General features: G+C 41.0%; 1 protein-coding gene and 1 pseudogene across 1 annotated transcript; both read left to right on the forward strand.

Moving 5' to 3' along the window:
• Positions 1–358: 358 nt before the first annotated feature.
• On the forward strand, positions 359–11,752 carry LOC129553684 (olfactory receptor 4S1-like; annotated as a pseudogene).
• A 1,994-nt stretch (positions 11,753–13,746) lies between these two features.
• LOC129554070 (olfactory receptor 4X2-like) lies at positions 13,747–14,676 on the forward strand. Its single transcript, XM_055422716.2, has one exon. The coding sequence runs from the start codon at positions 13,747–13,749 to the stop codon at positions 14,674–14,676; it is 930 nt and encodes a 309-aa protein (XP_055278691.2).
• The last annotated feature ends 278 nt before the right edge of the window (positions 14,677–14,954 follow it).

The following is a 14,954-nucleotide window of genomic DNA, read 5'->3' on the forward strand; positions in this document are numbered from 1 at the left end:
AATAATCTCCAGGTCCATCCATGCTGCAGCAGATGGCATTATTTCACTCTTTTTAATGACAGAATAATATTCCATTGTGTATATGTACAACATTTTCTGACCCATTCACCTGTTGATAGACATTTAGCTTACTTTCATGTCTTATCTATTGTGAACAGTGATGCTCTGAACATTGGGGTACATGAATACTTTTGAGCCAAATTTTTCTCTGGATATATGCCCAAGTTTCAGTTTCTTCAACTTTATGGGACTGGACAGGACTGAAGGGGTCTCTAGGACGAAGTCTAGGAAGGGTCTTCTGGTGCTGCACTTCCACATTTGACAGTGCTCTTGAGGCAGATTGACTGATTTGGAGAGAATGAACTATCTAGAAAACCAGGGGCTCTCTGGGAATAAAGAAGAAGTAGGTGGAAAAGGAGAAGGAGCTGCTTCAGGGAGGTGAAAGTTTAGGAGAGAAATAGTGGCCATGCCAATGCTTAGAAATTTTAGTGTTCTGACATACCAAAAATTTGCCCAGTGGGTTCTAGGCAGGCCAAGTTGATCCTGGAGGTTTTAGTCCTCAGAATCGAAGGTATTTTAGCTTTCAACAGAGATTCATGTAAGCTCATGCTGTTAAATGGAACCACAAGGAGATTTTAAGAGGTCTGAGAGCACTAGGTGATGATGTCTGCTTAGGCACAGCTATTTTCCACGTGCCATTGACATTTTGATGTCTAAAATTCTCTTCTGATCGCCTCTGTCTGTCCTTTCCTCTTCCTCCTTATACCTTCATTTGTTTGGCCCATTAGTTTCCTCTCTCTTCAGCCTCTTGGCTTCTCTTGTTTCTCAGCCCTTTGAAAAAGCACCCCAATAACCCCCTCTCTTGTACAACCATGTTGCCTTGTCGCTCTCCATCCATGAGCGCCCCTGCTCCTTTCTTGCCTCGCTCTGGAGCTGCCTGTTGACTACGGTGTGAAGTTAACTGCCCTTGGGGCCTCACTGCTTGTCAATCACATTTCAATCATATTTTTTTGAGTCCATAAATACCTCCCCACATTAGAAGAACATACCCCTCAAATTCTAACACAATAATAGTGGGAGACTTTAATACCCCACTCACACCTATGGACAAATCAGCAAACAGAAAATTAACAAGGAAACACAAATGTTAAATGATACAATAGACCAGTTAGACCTAATAGATATCTATAGGACATTTCACCCTCCAAAAATGAATTTCACCTTCTTCTCAAGCGCACACAGAACCTTCTCCAGGATAGATCACATCCTGGGCCATAAATCTAGCCTTAGTAAATTCAAAAAAATTGAAATCATTCCAAGCATCTTTTCTGACCACAATGCAGTAAGACTAGATCTCAATTACAAGAGAAAAAATACTAAAAATTCCAACATAAGGAGACTGAACAACACGCTGCTGAATAACCAACAAATCATAGAAGAAATCAAAAAAGAAATCAAAATATGCATACAAATGAATGAAAATGAAAACACTGCAACCCAAAGCCTGTGGGACATGGTAAAAGCAGTGATAAGGGGAAGGTTCATAGCAATACAGGCATACCTCAAGAAACAAGAAAAAAGCAAACTAAATAACCTAACTCTACACCTAAAGCAACTAGAAAAGGAAGAAATGAAGAACCCTAGGGTTAGTGGAAGGAAAGAAATCTTAAAAATTAGGGCAGAAATAAATTCAAAAGAAACAGGAGAGACCATAGCAAAAATCAACAAAGCCAAAAGCTGGGTCTTTGAGAGGGTGAATAAAATTGACAAACCACTAGCCAGACTCATCAAGAAATAAAGGGAGAAAAACCAAGTCAATAAAATTAGAAATGAAAAGGGAGACATCACAACAGACAACACAGACATACAAAGGATCATAAGAGACTACTATCAGCAATTATATGCCAATAAAATGGACATCTTGGAAGAACCAGGAAGAAATAGAAAATCTTAACAGACCCATCACAAGCATGGAAATTGAAGCTGTAATCAGAAATCTTCTAGCAAACAAAAGCCCAGGTCCAGATGGCTTCACAGCTGAATTCTACCAAAAATTTAGAGAAGAGCTAACACCTATCCTACTCAAACTCTTCCAGAAAATTTCAGAGGAAGGTAAACTTCCTAACTCGTTCTGTGAGGCCACCATCACCCTAATACCAAAACCTGACAAAGATGCCACAAAAAAAAAGAGAACTACAGGCCAATATTACTGATGAACATAGATGCAAAAATCCTTAACAAAATTCTAGCAATCAGAATCCAACAACACATTAAAAATACCATACATCATGACCAAGTGGGCTTTATCCCAGGGATGCAAGGATTCTTCAATATCCACAAATCAATCAATGTAATACACCACATTAATAAAATGAAAAATAAAAACCATATGATTATTTCAATAGATGCAGAGAAAGCCTTTGACAAAATTCAACATCCATTTATGATCAAAACCCTCCAGAAGGCAGGAATAGAAGGAACATTCCTCAACATAATAAAAACTATATATGACAAACCCATAGCAAACATTATCCTCAATGGTGAAAAATTGAAAGCGTTTCCCCTAAAGTCAGGAACAAGATAAGGGTGCCCAGTCTCACCACTACTATTCAACGTAGTTTTGGAAGTTTTGGCCACAGTAATCAGAGCAGAAAAAGACATAATAGGAATCCAAATTGGAAAAGAAGAAATAAAATTCTCACTGTTTGCAGATGACATGATCCTCTACACAGAAAACCCTAAAGACTCTACCAGAAAATTACTAGAGCTAATCAATGAATATAGTAAAGTTGCAGGATATAAAATCAATACACAGAAATCCCTTGCATTCCTATACACTAATAATGAGAAAATAGAAAGATAAATTAAGGAAACAATTCCATTCACCATTGCAACAAAAAGAATAAAATACTTAGGAATATATCTGCCTAAAGAAACAAAAGACCTGTATATAGAAAACTATAAAACACTGGTGAAAGAAATCAGAGAGGACACTAATAGATGGAGAAATATACCATGTTCATGGATTGGAAGAATAATATTGTGAAAATGAATATATTACCCAAAGTAATTTATAGATTCAATGCAATCCTTATCAAGCTACCAACAGTGTTTTTCACAGAGCTAGAACAAATAATTTCACAATTTGTATGGAAATACAAAAAAACCTCGAATAGCCAAGGCAATCTTGAGGAAGAAGAATGGAACTGGGGGAATCAACCTGCCTGACTTCAGGCTCTACTACAAAGCCACAGTCATCAAGACAGTATGGTACTGGCATAAAGACAGAAATATAGATCAATGGAACAAAATAGAAAGCCCAGAGATAAATCCATGCGTCTGATGCTAAAGCTGAAACTGCAATACTTTGGCCACCTCATGCGACGAGTTGACTCACTGGAAAAGACTCTGATGCTGGGAAGGGTTGGGGGCGGGAGGAGAAGGGGACAACCGAGAATGAGATGGCTGGATGGCATCACCGACTCTGTGGACATGAGTTTGAATGAACTCCGGGAGTTGGTGATGGACAGGGAGGCCTGGCGTGCTGTGATTCATGAGGTCGCGGAGAGTTGGACACGACTGAGCAACTGAACTGAACTGAACTGAACTGAACTGAATGGACACCTTATCTTTGACAAAGGAGGCAAGAATATAAAATAGGGAAAAGACAGTCTCTTTAACAAGTGGTGCTAGGAAAATTGGTCAACCATTTGTCAAAGAATGAAACTAGAACACTCCCTAACACCATACACAAAAATAAACTCAAAATGGATTAAAGACTTAAATGTAAGACCAGAAACTATAAAACTCCTAGAGAAGAACATAGGCAAAACACTCTCCAACATAAATCACAGCAGGATTCTCCATGACCCACCTCCTAGAATATTGGAATTAAAAGCAAAAATAAACAAATGGGACCTAATTAAAACTAAAAGCTTCTGCGCAGCAAAGGAAACTATAATCAAGGTGAAAAGACAGCCTTCAGAATGGGAGAAAATAATAGCAAATGAAGCAACTGACAAAGGATTAATCTCAAAAATATACAAGCAACTCCTGCAGCTCAATTCCAGAAAAATAAATGACTCAATCAAAAAATGGGCCAAAGAACTAAACAGACATTTCTCCAAAGAGGACATACAGATGACTAACAAACACATGAAAAGATGCTCAACATCACTCATAATCAGAGAAATGCAAATGAAAACCACAATGAGGTACCATCTCATGCCAGTCAGAATGGCTGCCATCCAAAAGTCTACGTGCAATAAATGCTGGAGAGGGTGTGGAGAAACGGGAACCCTCTTACACTGTTGGTGGGAATGCAAACTAGTACAGTCACTATGGAGAACAGTGTGGAGATTCCTTCAAAAACTGGAAATAGAACTGCCATACGACCCAGCAATCCCACTGCTGGGCATACACACTGAGAAAACCAGAATTGAAAGAGACACGTGTACTCCAATGTTCATTGCAGCACTGTTTATAATAGCTGGGACATGGAATCAACCTAGATGTCCAAATGCAGACGAATGGATAAGAAAGCTGTGGTACATTTACACAATGGAGTATTATTCAGCCATTAAAAAGAATACATTTGAATTAGTTCTAATGAGGTGGATGAAACTGGAGCCTATTATACAGGGGTGGCAGCAAGATCTTCCTCCTCACGGCCATGGCCTATGACCATTATGTAGCCATTTGTCAGCCCCTGCACTACATGACCATCATGGGCCGACAGAAGTGTGGCCTGCTGGCGAGGGCCTCCTGGGTGGTTGGCTTCCTGCATTCTATCCTGCAGACGCTCCTCAAGGTCCAGCTGCCCTTCTGTGGGCCCAACGAGATCGACAACTTCTTCTGTGATGTCCATCCCCTGCTGAAGCTGGCCTGTGCGGACACCTCCGTGGTGGGGTTCATCATGGTGGCCAACAGTGGCATGATTTCTTTAGTGTCCTTCATCACCCATATCATCTCCTATGTGGTCATCCTACTGAACTTGAGAAGCCAGTCTTCTGAGGGCCGGCGCTAGACTCTGTCCATGTGTGGCTCACATATCATCACTGTGCTTCTCGTCCTGGTGCCCCCATGTTCATGTACATTCGCCCCTCCACCACCCTGGCCGCTGACAAAGTCGTCATCCTCTTTACCATCGTCATGCCACCTTTGCTGAACCCTCTGATCTACACGCTGAGGAACAGTGTGAGCTGAAAAATGCCATGAGGAAGATCTTCAGGGTCAAGGGGAGCTCGGTGGGAGAAGTGAAACTACAGGCATCTCATGAGCCTGGACTTGGGAGACTTGCCATCTTTGTAGCATCTAAGACGGTTTTGCATCTCTGGTCTGATGCTTGTAATGGCAACTCTTGCTCTTTTTCTAATAATACTCCACTTGTTCCCTTAATCTTTCAGTCATTAAATATTATCTGCAATGAGTGAGGTACTGGGAATACAAATAAAAGTAAATTGTAATCACTACACTCAAGGTGGGGTCACAGTGCAGGAGGTTCATGTATGCTAAGTTGCTTCAGTCGTGTCTGACTCTTTGCAACCCCATGGACTGTAGCCTGCTAGGCTCCTCTGTCCATGGGTGTCTCCTGGCAAGAAGACTGGAGTGGCTAGCTGTTCCATTCTCCAGGGGATCTTCCTGAGCCTGGGATGAACCTGGGTCTCCTGCACTGCAGGCAGATTGTCTACCATCTGAGCCATAGTGGAAGCCTTTATGAGGCCCTCAGTGTGATATTTAAAGGCTCGTTCAGGAGACCTGTGACAGCCTATGAATGTACGGGTATCTCATCTATAAAATGGACAATAGCGCTCAATAATCCTCTATTAACACAACAGTTGTTGAAGTTCACTTTCTCCTTGGTTATGATATTCAAGGCACTTCACTCATATGCCTCATTTTGTGCTCTCAGGAGACAGCTGAGTGAATAAATGTAGCAAGATTGAAAGATTTACCCAAGTCACACAGTAAGTCTTGAGCAAGGTGGGGACAGGATCGAAAGTCTGCTTCCAGGGCTCTTACCACCTCCAGGACAAAGACTGAGCGCCTGGCTATCAAACAGGATGGACCCGGAATTTTGGGGACCAAGGACTGATGGTTTCCTGGGATGCTGGGGAGCAGAGCTGGGGAGGATAGGTCTTTAGCATTCTACCCAGTGGTGTCCAGTCCTTTCTCCAGCAGAACAGGGACTGTTCCACATTAATCTCCTTTGCTTTGCCCTATTTGCTCTAGAGAGGGCCAGTTTGTTTAGGATGGAATTTGAAGAGCAGGTTAGAAGTCCTACTCAAGTAACCATTCATGGGTCATTTAATTCATCTGGGTCTCAGTTTCCACAAATACAAACGGAGTCGGTAATAATACCAGCTTCAGAAGGTTTCAAGGGGACCTTCAGGACTTTATACATCCTTATATCAAAGAATGTTGTTCAGGGGTGGCTGCTACCTCTGTTCCTTTATATTGTCTTCTAATCCCTTTTCTCTTCCTATTCCCCACTTTGCCCCTGACCTAAAGCCCTCTAATGACCATATTGATTAGTCCTTCCTGACACGTCTATCGATCACTTAGCATGTGATAGCTTTGTTCTTTTTTTCCAATCTGTGTTTGTGTTTCTTCAATACAGGCAAGCACTCATCTCTTTCTCAGAAAAGTAGCTGAGCTGGAGGAACAAAACAAACAAAGGCTTTCAAGTTGTGTGTGGATTGGGGTGAAGCCTGAGATGAGGTGAGGGTGCGTGGGACATGAGACATGGACCCCAATATCAGTGCCCACCCCTGAATCCTCACTCCTCACACATTCTAGGTGGGGCCAGTGAAGGTGTCCATGGGAACAGCTCTTGGACTTTCTACCACTTCCAACCCTTTTTTTTTTCATTTCTGCCCTCTCTCTTTCCTAAGGCAAATATTTCCTCCCATTCTGTAGGTTGTCCTTTTGTTTTGTTTTATGGTTTCCTTTGATGTGCAAAAACTTAGATGTTTGATAGGTCCCATTTGGTTATTTCATCCCCAAATCACAAGGATTGTTTAACATACACAAGTTAACCAATGTGATGCACTGCATCAACAAAAGAAAAGATAAAAATCATGATCATTCATTAGATACAGTGAAGCATCTGATAAAATTCAACATCCATTTATGATAAAAATTCTCACCAAAGTGGGTATATAGGGAGCATATCATAATATAATAAAAGTTATTTACCACAAACCCTCAGCCAACATAATACCCGGTGGTGAAAAACTGAGTCTTCTTTTTAAAATCTGGAAAAAGACAAGGATGACCACTCTCACCACTTGTTCCACATTGTATTGGAAGTCCTGGTCACAGCCATCAAACCAACAAACAAAAATGGAATATTACTCAGCCATTAAAAAGAATACATTTGAATCAGTTCTAATGAGGTGGTTGAAACTGGAGCCTACTATATAGAGTGAAATAAGCCAGAAAGAAAAACACCAATACAGTATACTAACACATGTATATGGAATTTAGAAAGATGGTCATGATAACCCTGTATGGGAGACAGCAAAAGAGACACAGATGTATAGAACAGACTTTTGGACTCTGTGGGAGAAGGTGAGGGTGGGATGATTTGGGAGAATGGCATTGAAACATGTATAGTATCATATGTGAAACGAATCGCCAGTCCAGGTCCGATGCATGATACAGGGTGCTCGGGCTGGTGCACTGGGATGACCCAGAGGGATGGGATGGGGAGGGACGTGGGAGGGGGGTTCAAGATGGGAACACATGTACACCTGGGGCTGATTTATGTCAATGTATGGCAAAACCAGTACAATAATGTTAAGTAATTAGCCTCCAATTAAAATAAATAAATTAAAAAAATGTAAAAAAAAAGTTATCCAAATTGGAAAGGAAGAGGTAAAACTGTCTGCAAATGACATGACACTCTGTGTAGAAAACTCTTAAAACTCCGCACAAAAACCGTTAGAACTGACAAATGAATTCAGCAAGGCAGCATATAAAAGAATACAGGAATCTATTGCATTTCTTTCATGAACAATGAAATATCAAAAAGAGAAAGTAAAAAAACAATCCCTGTTAAAATTGCATAAAAGAATATCATAGGAGAAAACCTGACCAAGTAGGTGAAAGTCTTATATGCTGAGAACTATAAAACACTGATAAGGGAAATTGAAGATGATTCAAAGAAATGAAAAGATATCCCATGCTTCTGGGTTGGAAGAATTAATATTGCTAAAATGGCCATACCACCCAAAGCAATCTACAGATTTAGTGTGGTCCCTATCCAATACATGACATTTTTCATGGGACTGAACATATGGAAGTCCCCTGCTTTCATTGTATTATTGTTGATTTTCCCTGTTAGTATTTGCTTAACATATAGGATTGGCCAAAAAATTAGTGGGAGTTTTTCCATAAAATCTTATGGAGTGAACTTTTTGGCCAACAAAATATTTAGGTGCTTCAGTGTTAGTTGCATATATATTTACAAATGCTACACTTTTTTGATGAATTGACCACTTTATTATTATTTAATGACCTTCGTCTCCTATTCCAGGTTTTGCCTTAAAGTCTACTTTGTCTGATGTAAATATACTGCCATTCTGCCCTCTTTTGGTTTCCATTTGTAAAAGCATTTTTTTTCACCCCTTTACTCTCGAGTTTGGTGGTGGTTTAGTCACTAAATTGTGTCCGACTTTTGTGACCCCATGCACTGTAGCCTGCAAGGCTCTTCTGCCCATGGAATTCTCCAGGCAAGAATACTGGGGTGGGTTGCCATTCCCTTCTCCAGAGGATCTTCCCAACCCAAGGACTGAACCCAGGTCTCCTGCATTGCAGGCAGATTCTTTACCAACTGAGCTATGAGGGAAGCCCTACTCTTGAGTGTAGATGTTCCTAAAGCTGATAACAGGTATTGTGTAACAGCATATAACTGAGTCTTCTTTTTTTTTTTAAATCCTTCCAGTAACTCTGTGCCTTTTGATTGGAGAATTCAATCCACTTATCCTTACAGCAGTCATTGAAATGTAAGGACTTACTGTTGTCATTTGATTGTTTTCTGGCTGTTTTATAGTTGATTTTTGATTCTTTTGCTGACTACATTTTTGAAAGGGTAACTTTGTGTGGTGTTATGCTCTGATTTCCTTGCCTTTATTCTTTTTGAATCTACTGTAGGTTTTGCTTGTGGTTACCATGAAGCTCACATGAAACAGCAACACAGTATGTTGATGGCAACTTAATTCAGTTGCATACAAAAACTCTACCCTCTTACGTCTCCTTTAATGTCTTTAATGTTGTAATATGCCTCTTTTTATATTGCATATTCTTTCACAAATTACAGTAGTTGTGGTTATTTTTGATACTCATGTCCTTTAACCTTTATACTAGAGTTAAGAGGTTAACACACCATCTGTTACAGAATTAGATTTTCAGAATTTGACTATACATTTCCTTTATTCAGTGTGTTATATATTTTTCATATATTTTCGTGTTCTACCTAATGTTCTTTTATTTTAACCAAACAAACTGTCACCATTTCTTGTAAGGTAGGTGGAATCGAATTTTTTTTAGCTATCTGTCTGAGAAAGTCTTTTATTTTTTTTTGGTCAACTTAAAATTTATTATTTGTTTATTTATTTATTTTTAAATGGAAAGTTTTTTTATTTTTTAATTTATTTATTTTAATTGGAGGCTAATTACTTTACAATATTGCATTGGTTTTGCCATACACTGACACGAATCCACCCCGGGTGTACATGTGTTCCCCATCTTGAACCTCCCTCCCAGCTCCCTCCCTTTATCATCCCTCGTGATAACTTTTCTGGATACAGTATTCTGTGCTGGAAGTTTTTGTTGTTCAATAATTACAGAACATCAATTCACTTTCTACAGGCCTTTGATAATCTCATGGAGGTCCTTTGCAGGCTTCAAACTTCTTTCCTCTTGCTGCTTTTAGGATTCACTCTTGAGTTTTACAATTTTATTATAATGTGTCTTGAGAAGGTAATTTTGGATTGGCGTAATGAGTTCTGCCTGCCTCTTGCCCCATACACCTGTGGATGACTCTTCTCAAGTTCCTTGGCATATGGAGCTGGATCCCACATGTCCCATGGGTAGACGGGTAGATGCCAAATATTCATTGTTAAATAAAGGGAGGAGACAAAAGTGAGAGTGTCTTGGTCACCACGATGCTGCTGTCACTCTATATTTCCAGGCATTTGAGGCAATTCAGTCCTTCTGTTTTAAGGCTCCTTTGGCTGGTTTTGCTTAATAGTTTTTGCTTACCAGGCACAGTACTTGGCACAATATAGCAGCTTAATAAATATTTGTTACATAGATATTGTCTGTAACATAGCACCTCTCCTATTTTTCATGCTAAATATGCTTATATGGTTGACTCTTGAAACACGTGGATTTGAACTATGCAGGGCCACTTATATTAGGATTATTTCCAATAAATATATTGAAAAACTTTTGGAGATTTGTGACAGTTTGAAAAACTTTATAGGAACCGTGTAGCATAGAAATACCTTGAAAATTATGAAAAAGTTAGGTATGTCATTAGCATGAAATACACATGAATAGATGTGAATCTACTTTATCATTTGCTACAATTAAATATATACAAATCCATCACAAGCAGTGAAACTTTGTCAAAAATATGCACATTTAATATTAATATTACTTAAATATTGGAAGCTTTCATGTAATTAAAAATGCTAACCTTTTGCTAACCTTCTTCCCAGTGCTTTTTTTCAATATGGAGAATAATGATTAATTAGGGTTTGCATTCTCAAAGCAATTGCATTAAAATCTTTAAAACAATCTTAAAATATGTCATTATAATTTTCTCCTTAATTATTAGTTGAAATTTCTCATCTTGTTTCAGCTTTAATTTTACTCAAGACTGAATTAATGATATTCATGAATAGCACTGGTGTAGAGTACATTGATTTTGCAAAGTGCCATAATGGCATTGGTAAAACATTTTGTTGCAGAGTCAAAGCAGATTAATAAACTCATATGCAAACAAAGTCCAGTTTTAATAAACACCAATTCAGATTTTTTTTCCTCTTTAGAAGGGTATCTGAATAGCAGTAGTATTGTGATTTGGCTCAGATAAGCTATGATGTGGAGGCTATCCTGTGCATTATAGGATGTTTCTTAGCATCTCTGGCCTCTGCCCACTGGATGCTAATAACAGCTCCTCCTGTGCAGGTTGGTACAATGAAAAATGTGTCCAGATATTGCCAAATATACTCTTGAATGCAAAAATTGCTCACGGTTGAGATCTACTGTTCTGCACCCTTATCCACACCAAAGGCCAGTAGAGGTGTTATCTCAGTTTACTGATTCCACCCATATTCCTTGGACCCATCCTTTGAAAGGTGTCATTTCATGTAAAGTTACATGACTGCGTTCATGATAAGAGCTGGATCTAACTGACCTCTAAACAGCATGGAGCCCCATAGCCTAAGTACCCTGTGAACACTGGGTGAAATTAATTTACCCTTCCCTATTGATTTCTGAAGTTATGTTACCTACGAGGAAGTCTGAGATGTTCGTATCCAGGTCCTGCTTCCCATGAGGAAGGTGCCTGATTAGGAAGGGGCCAGGCATGGCTCTGGGACCAATCTTCTCTCACTTGATCACCATGCCTTCCTCCCTCTGGCTTAGTCTCAACATTCCCAAGCCTGAGGCTGCCGATGAACAGGTTCTCCAACTGGCAAATCCTGAGATGTATGAGTTCTGTTTGGTTGCTTGGCCTTAATGGTTTTAGACTGAATAACTGGGAAATTGCATACTCTAGGGGATGTTCTTGGGGTATTATTTGCCTCTCTGTGGTCAGAACAGAAAAAAGAATAGTGTGAGACAATAAAGCTACAGAAACACTGGGATGAGTTTTATTTTGTGAGCATGTGATGGTTACCATTTCACTTTGAAAGCAAAGGGAATATTGTAAGACATCCATGGCATTTTACAAAGTGCTCCACATTGATCTGCCTGAGGCAAGCACTGTGCTAAACATGGGACACAGGGATGGAGAATATTTGGTGTTGATCCTTTATTCTTTCAACATTTAATGAACATTTACAATGTACCAAATACTGTGCTCAGATGCTAGGAAAGGTCTATATTTGCTGCTCATTCTATGCACATTCACTGAGTACTATATTGTGATGGATATTCAGTTGGCACCAGAGATGGAGTGTTGAGCCGCTTATAATCTCTGCCCCAGGAAATTCACAATTTAGTGGAGCAGATGATCACAGAACACAATTATGAGTCAGTGTGTATAATGCTGTGATTTCAAACTGTCTTGAGAGAGGATCACTGACTGTAAGGGTCTATAGATTGGGAAATGGATTTCCTATCTCTGAGAAGCTTCTAAGGCAGCACAGTGTACGAATACTTAACTTCTCCTGGGATGGGCTAGGAGGGAGATATATGGCATCTAATTGTGAGGTAGGTTTTATCTCCATGGAACAGTGTGGATTTGAGTCTCTGAGAGGGTAAATAACTTTCTAGATTAGTTACCACCTGTAGTAATTGGAATGTGAACCTAGGAGTCCAGCAGTGGTTTCTTCTAGGAGTGATTTGGTAAAATTCTCAAAAGATCTGAGGGTTTAGTGATGGTCTCTGCCTTCTCTTGGTCTCTGCAATCATAAACTCTATTGGTGATTTCCTTATAGCGGTGACTCGTGATAGCCCGTAATCACCTGTTTCCAATGTTCAAGGAAGGATGCTTTGTGGTATGAGTGGATGTCACATGACTCCTAGTCTCAGGTGCCCTGGAGTCCACCTGTGGGAGGGACCATGTTGATACAGTTTGATCTCAGTCACCTTGACCAAATCCAGCATGGGTGAAGATAGTCTGCTAACCAGTCAATGCACAATCGTGGTGATGTTTTGAGGTGTTGGAAGGTCTGCCTTCTTATAAGGATGTGTCATACTCAGCATTTTGGGTGGAGAGGTGGTTTGTACTTCTAGTGCCACTGAGGGACAGAAGCCTGAAAGAAGTGAAGGTACCTGCAAAGAGAAGAATTGTGGATGGATTGATCTGGAACTTTTGAAAGGAACAAGGTCATCTGGTGACCGAATGTAGAAGCAGTTAGGTGGAGAAGCAGAAATAAGGGTGCTTCAGAAGACCCTGAAGGGTATATGGGAAGGTGAGACTCCTATTCTGAAAACCAGAAAGGGAAAGGAGCAAAAGGAAGTAGGATGAAGGAAATTTGCAGGCAAAAGACAAAAGCATTCAAGGGCAATAGAGAGACAGTTATTATGGACACAGCAACACTATACCTGCTGGCCTACATCATCCAGTGAGGCAATCAGTCTCCTAATAGGCTTCTCCTAGTTCAACCTCTAGTCCACTAGTCCAGTTTCTGCATGCCAAGTGATTCTGCCCTTGGGCCCACTGACATTTTTGGTGAGTCCTCATTGCCTGTTGAGCAAACCCCAAGGTTCACAATGGTCCTTTGTGAATCGGTACTAGATCCTGTCTACAAGTTTATGGTTGGTATTCTTCACTTTACTCCAGCCTTGCTCAAATATTTATAGTTTGCACTTCCTCCACGGCTTCCTTGGAGCACTCGTCCCTTCTTTTCTAAATAACTAACTCCTACTTATCATTCAGTATCCAGCTCACAAACTTCTCACACTGAAAATGGATTGTTATGTAAATTTCCCACTTAATGTAGGAGACTTTTGTTTCGTGTCATTTCAGATCACCCTTCCAAATTCCTGCCTCCTGGTGGCTCCACCATGGCTAACATGCACAATGTGACAGAGTTCATTCTCCTGGGACTTTCTCCCAGTCAGAAGGTGCAGAAATCCTGCTTTGTGATCTCTCTGCTCCTGCACACGGCCATCGTGCTGGGGAATTTGCTCCTTATCCTCACGGTCACGAGCGGCAGAAGCCTTGGCTCCCCCGTGTACTTCTTCCTGAGCTACCTGTCCTTTGTGGAGATCTGCTACGCCTTGACGACAGCCCCCAGACTCATCTCAGATCTGCTGGCTGAGAGGAAAGCCATATCTCTGTGGGGCTGCATGATGCAGGTTTTCTTTATTCACTTCTTTGGTGGCACTGAGGCTTTCCTGCTCACTGTGATGGCCTATGACCGCTACATGGCCATCTGCAAGCCCCTCAACTACACCACCATCGTGAACCGGCAGGCGTGTGCCTTCCTGATGGGAGCAGCATGGGTGGGGGGCTTTGTGCATTCCTTGGCCCAAATCCTTCTCGTCTTCTGCTTGCCCTTCTGTGGCCCCAATGTGATTGACCACTATTTCTGTGACGTGCTTCCCCTGCTCAAACTTGCCTGCTCTGACACCGTCCTCACTGGTCTTCTGATCGTTGCCAACGGGGGGACCCTGTCTGTGATCAGCTTCGTGATCCTGTTAGCCTCCTATGTGGTCATCTTGCTCCATCTGAGGACTCAGAGCTCCGCGGGGCAGCGCAAGGCCCTGTCCACCTGTGGGTCCCACCTCACTGTGGTCACCTTGTTCTTTGCGCCCTGCATCTTCATCTGTCTGAGACCCTCTACCACCCTGTCTGCAGACAAGCTGGTGGCTGTGTTCTACACAGTGATCACCCCACTGCTCAACCCTGTCATCTACTCCCTGAGAAATGCTGACGTGAAGAAGGCCATGAAGAGGCTGTGGGTCAGGACAGTGAAACTAGAAGACAGGTAGAGGCTGAGCTTTGGTGTCTTGGTATTAACATCCATCACCACAAATAGTTGCATATTTCTTTTATATATATATATATATATTTCTTTTTTACCTTGTGAGAATACATTTCCCCCCGCCCCCACCCCCAGTCCAGCTGTGTTGTTTGTGGGATCTTAGTTTCCTTAGCAGGAATGGAGACTGCATCCTTATCATTGAAACCGTGTAGTCCTAACCATGAGACTGTCGGGGAATTCCTCTTCTTTTTTTAAAAAATCCATCCAGCAACTCTGTGCCTTTTG

This window comes from Moschus berezovskii, chromosome 14 (genome assembly GCF_049115385.1).
Source record: "Moschus berezovskii isolate FMDL1 chromosome 14, NW_MosBer_1.0, whole genome shotgun sequence".
Taxonomy (NCBI): Eukaryota; Metazoa; Chordata; class Mammalia; order Artiodactyla; family Moschidae; genus Moschus; species Moschus berezovskii.

Coding starts and splice junctions, on each gene's coding strand:
- LOC129554070 (XM_055422716.2), top strand. CDS start 13,747: ATGGCTAACATGCACAATGTGACAGAGTTCATTCTCCTGGGACTTTCT.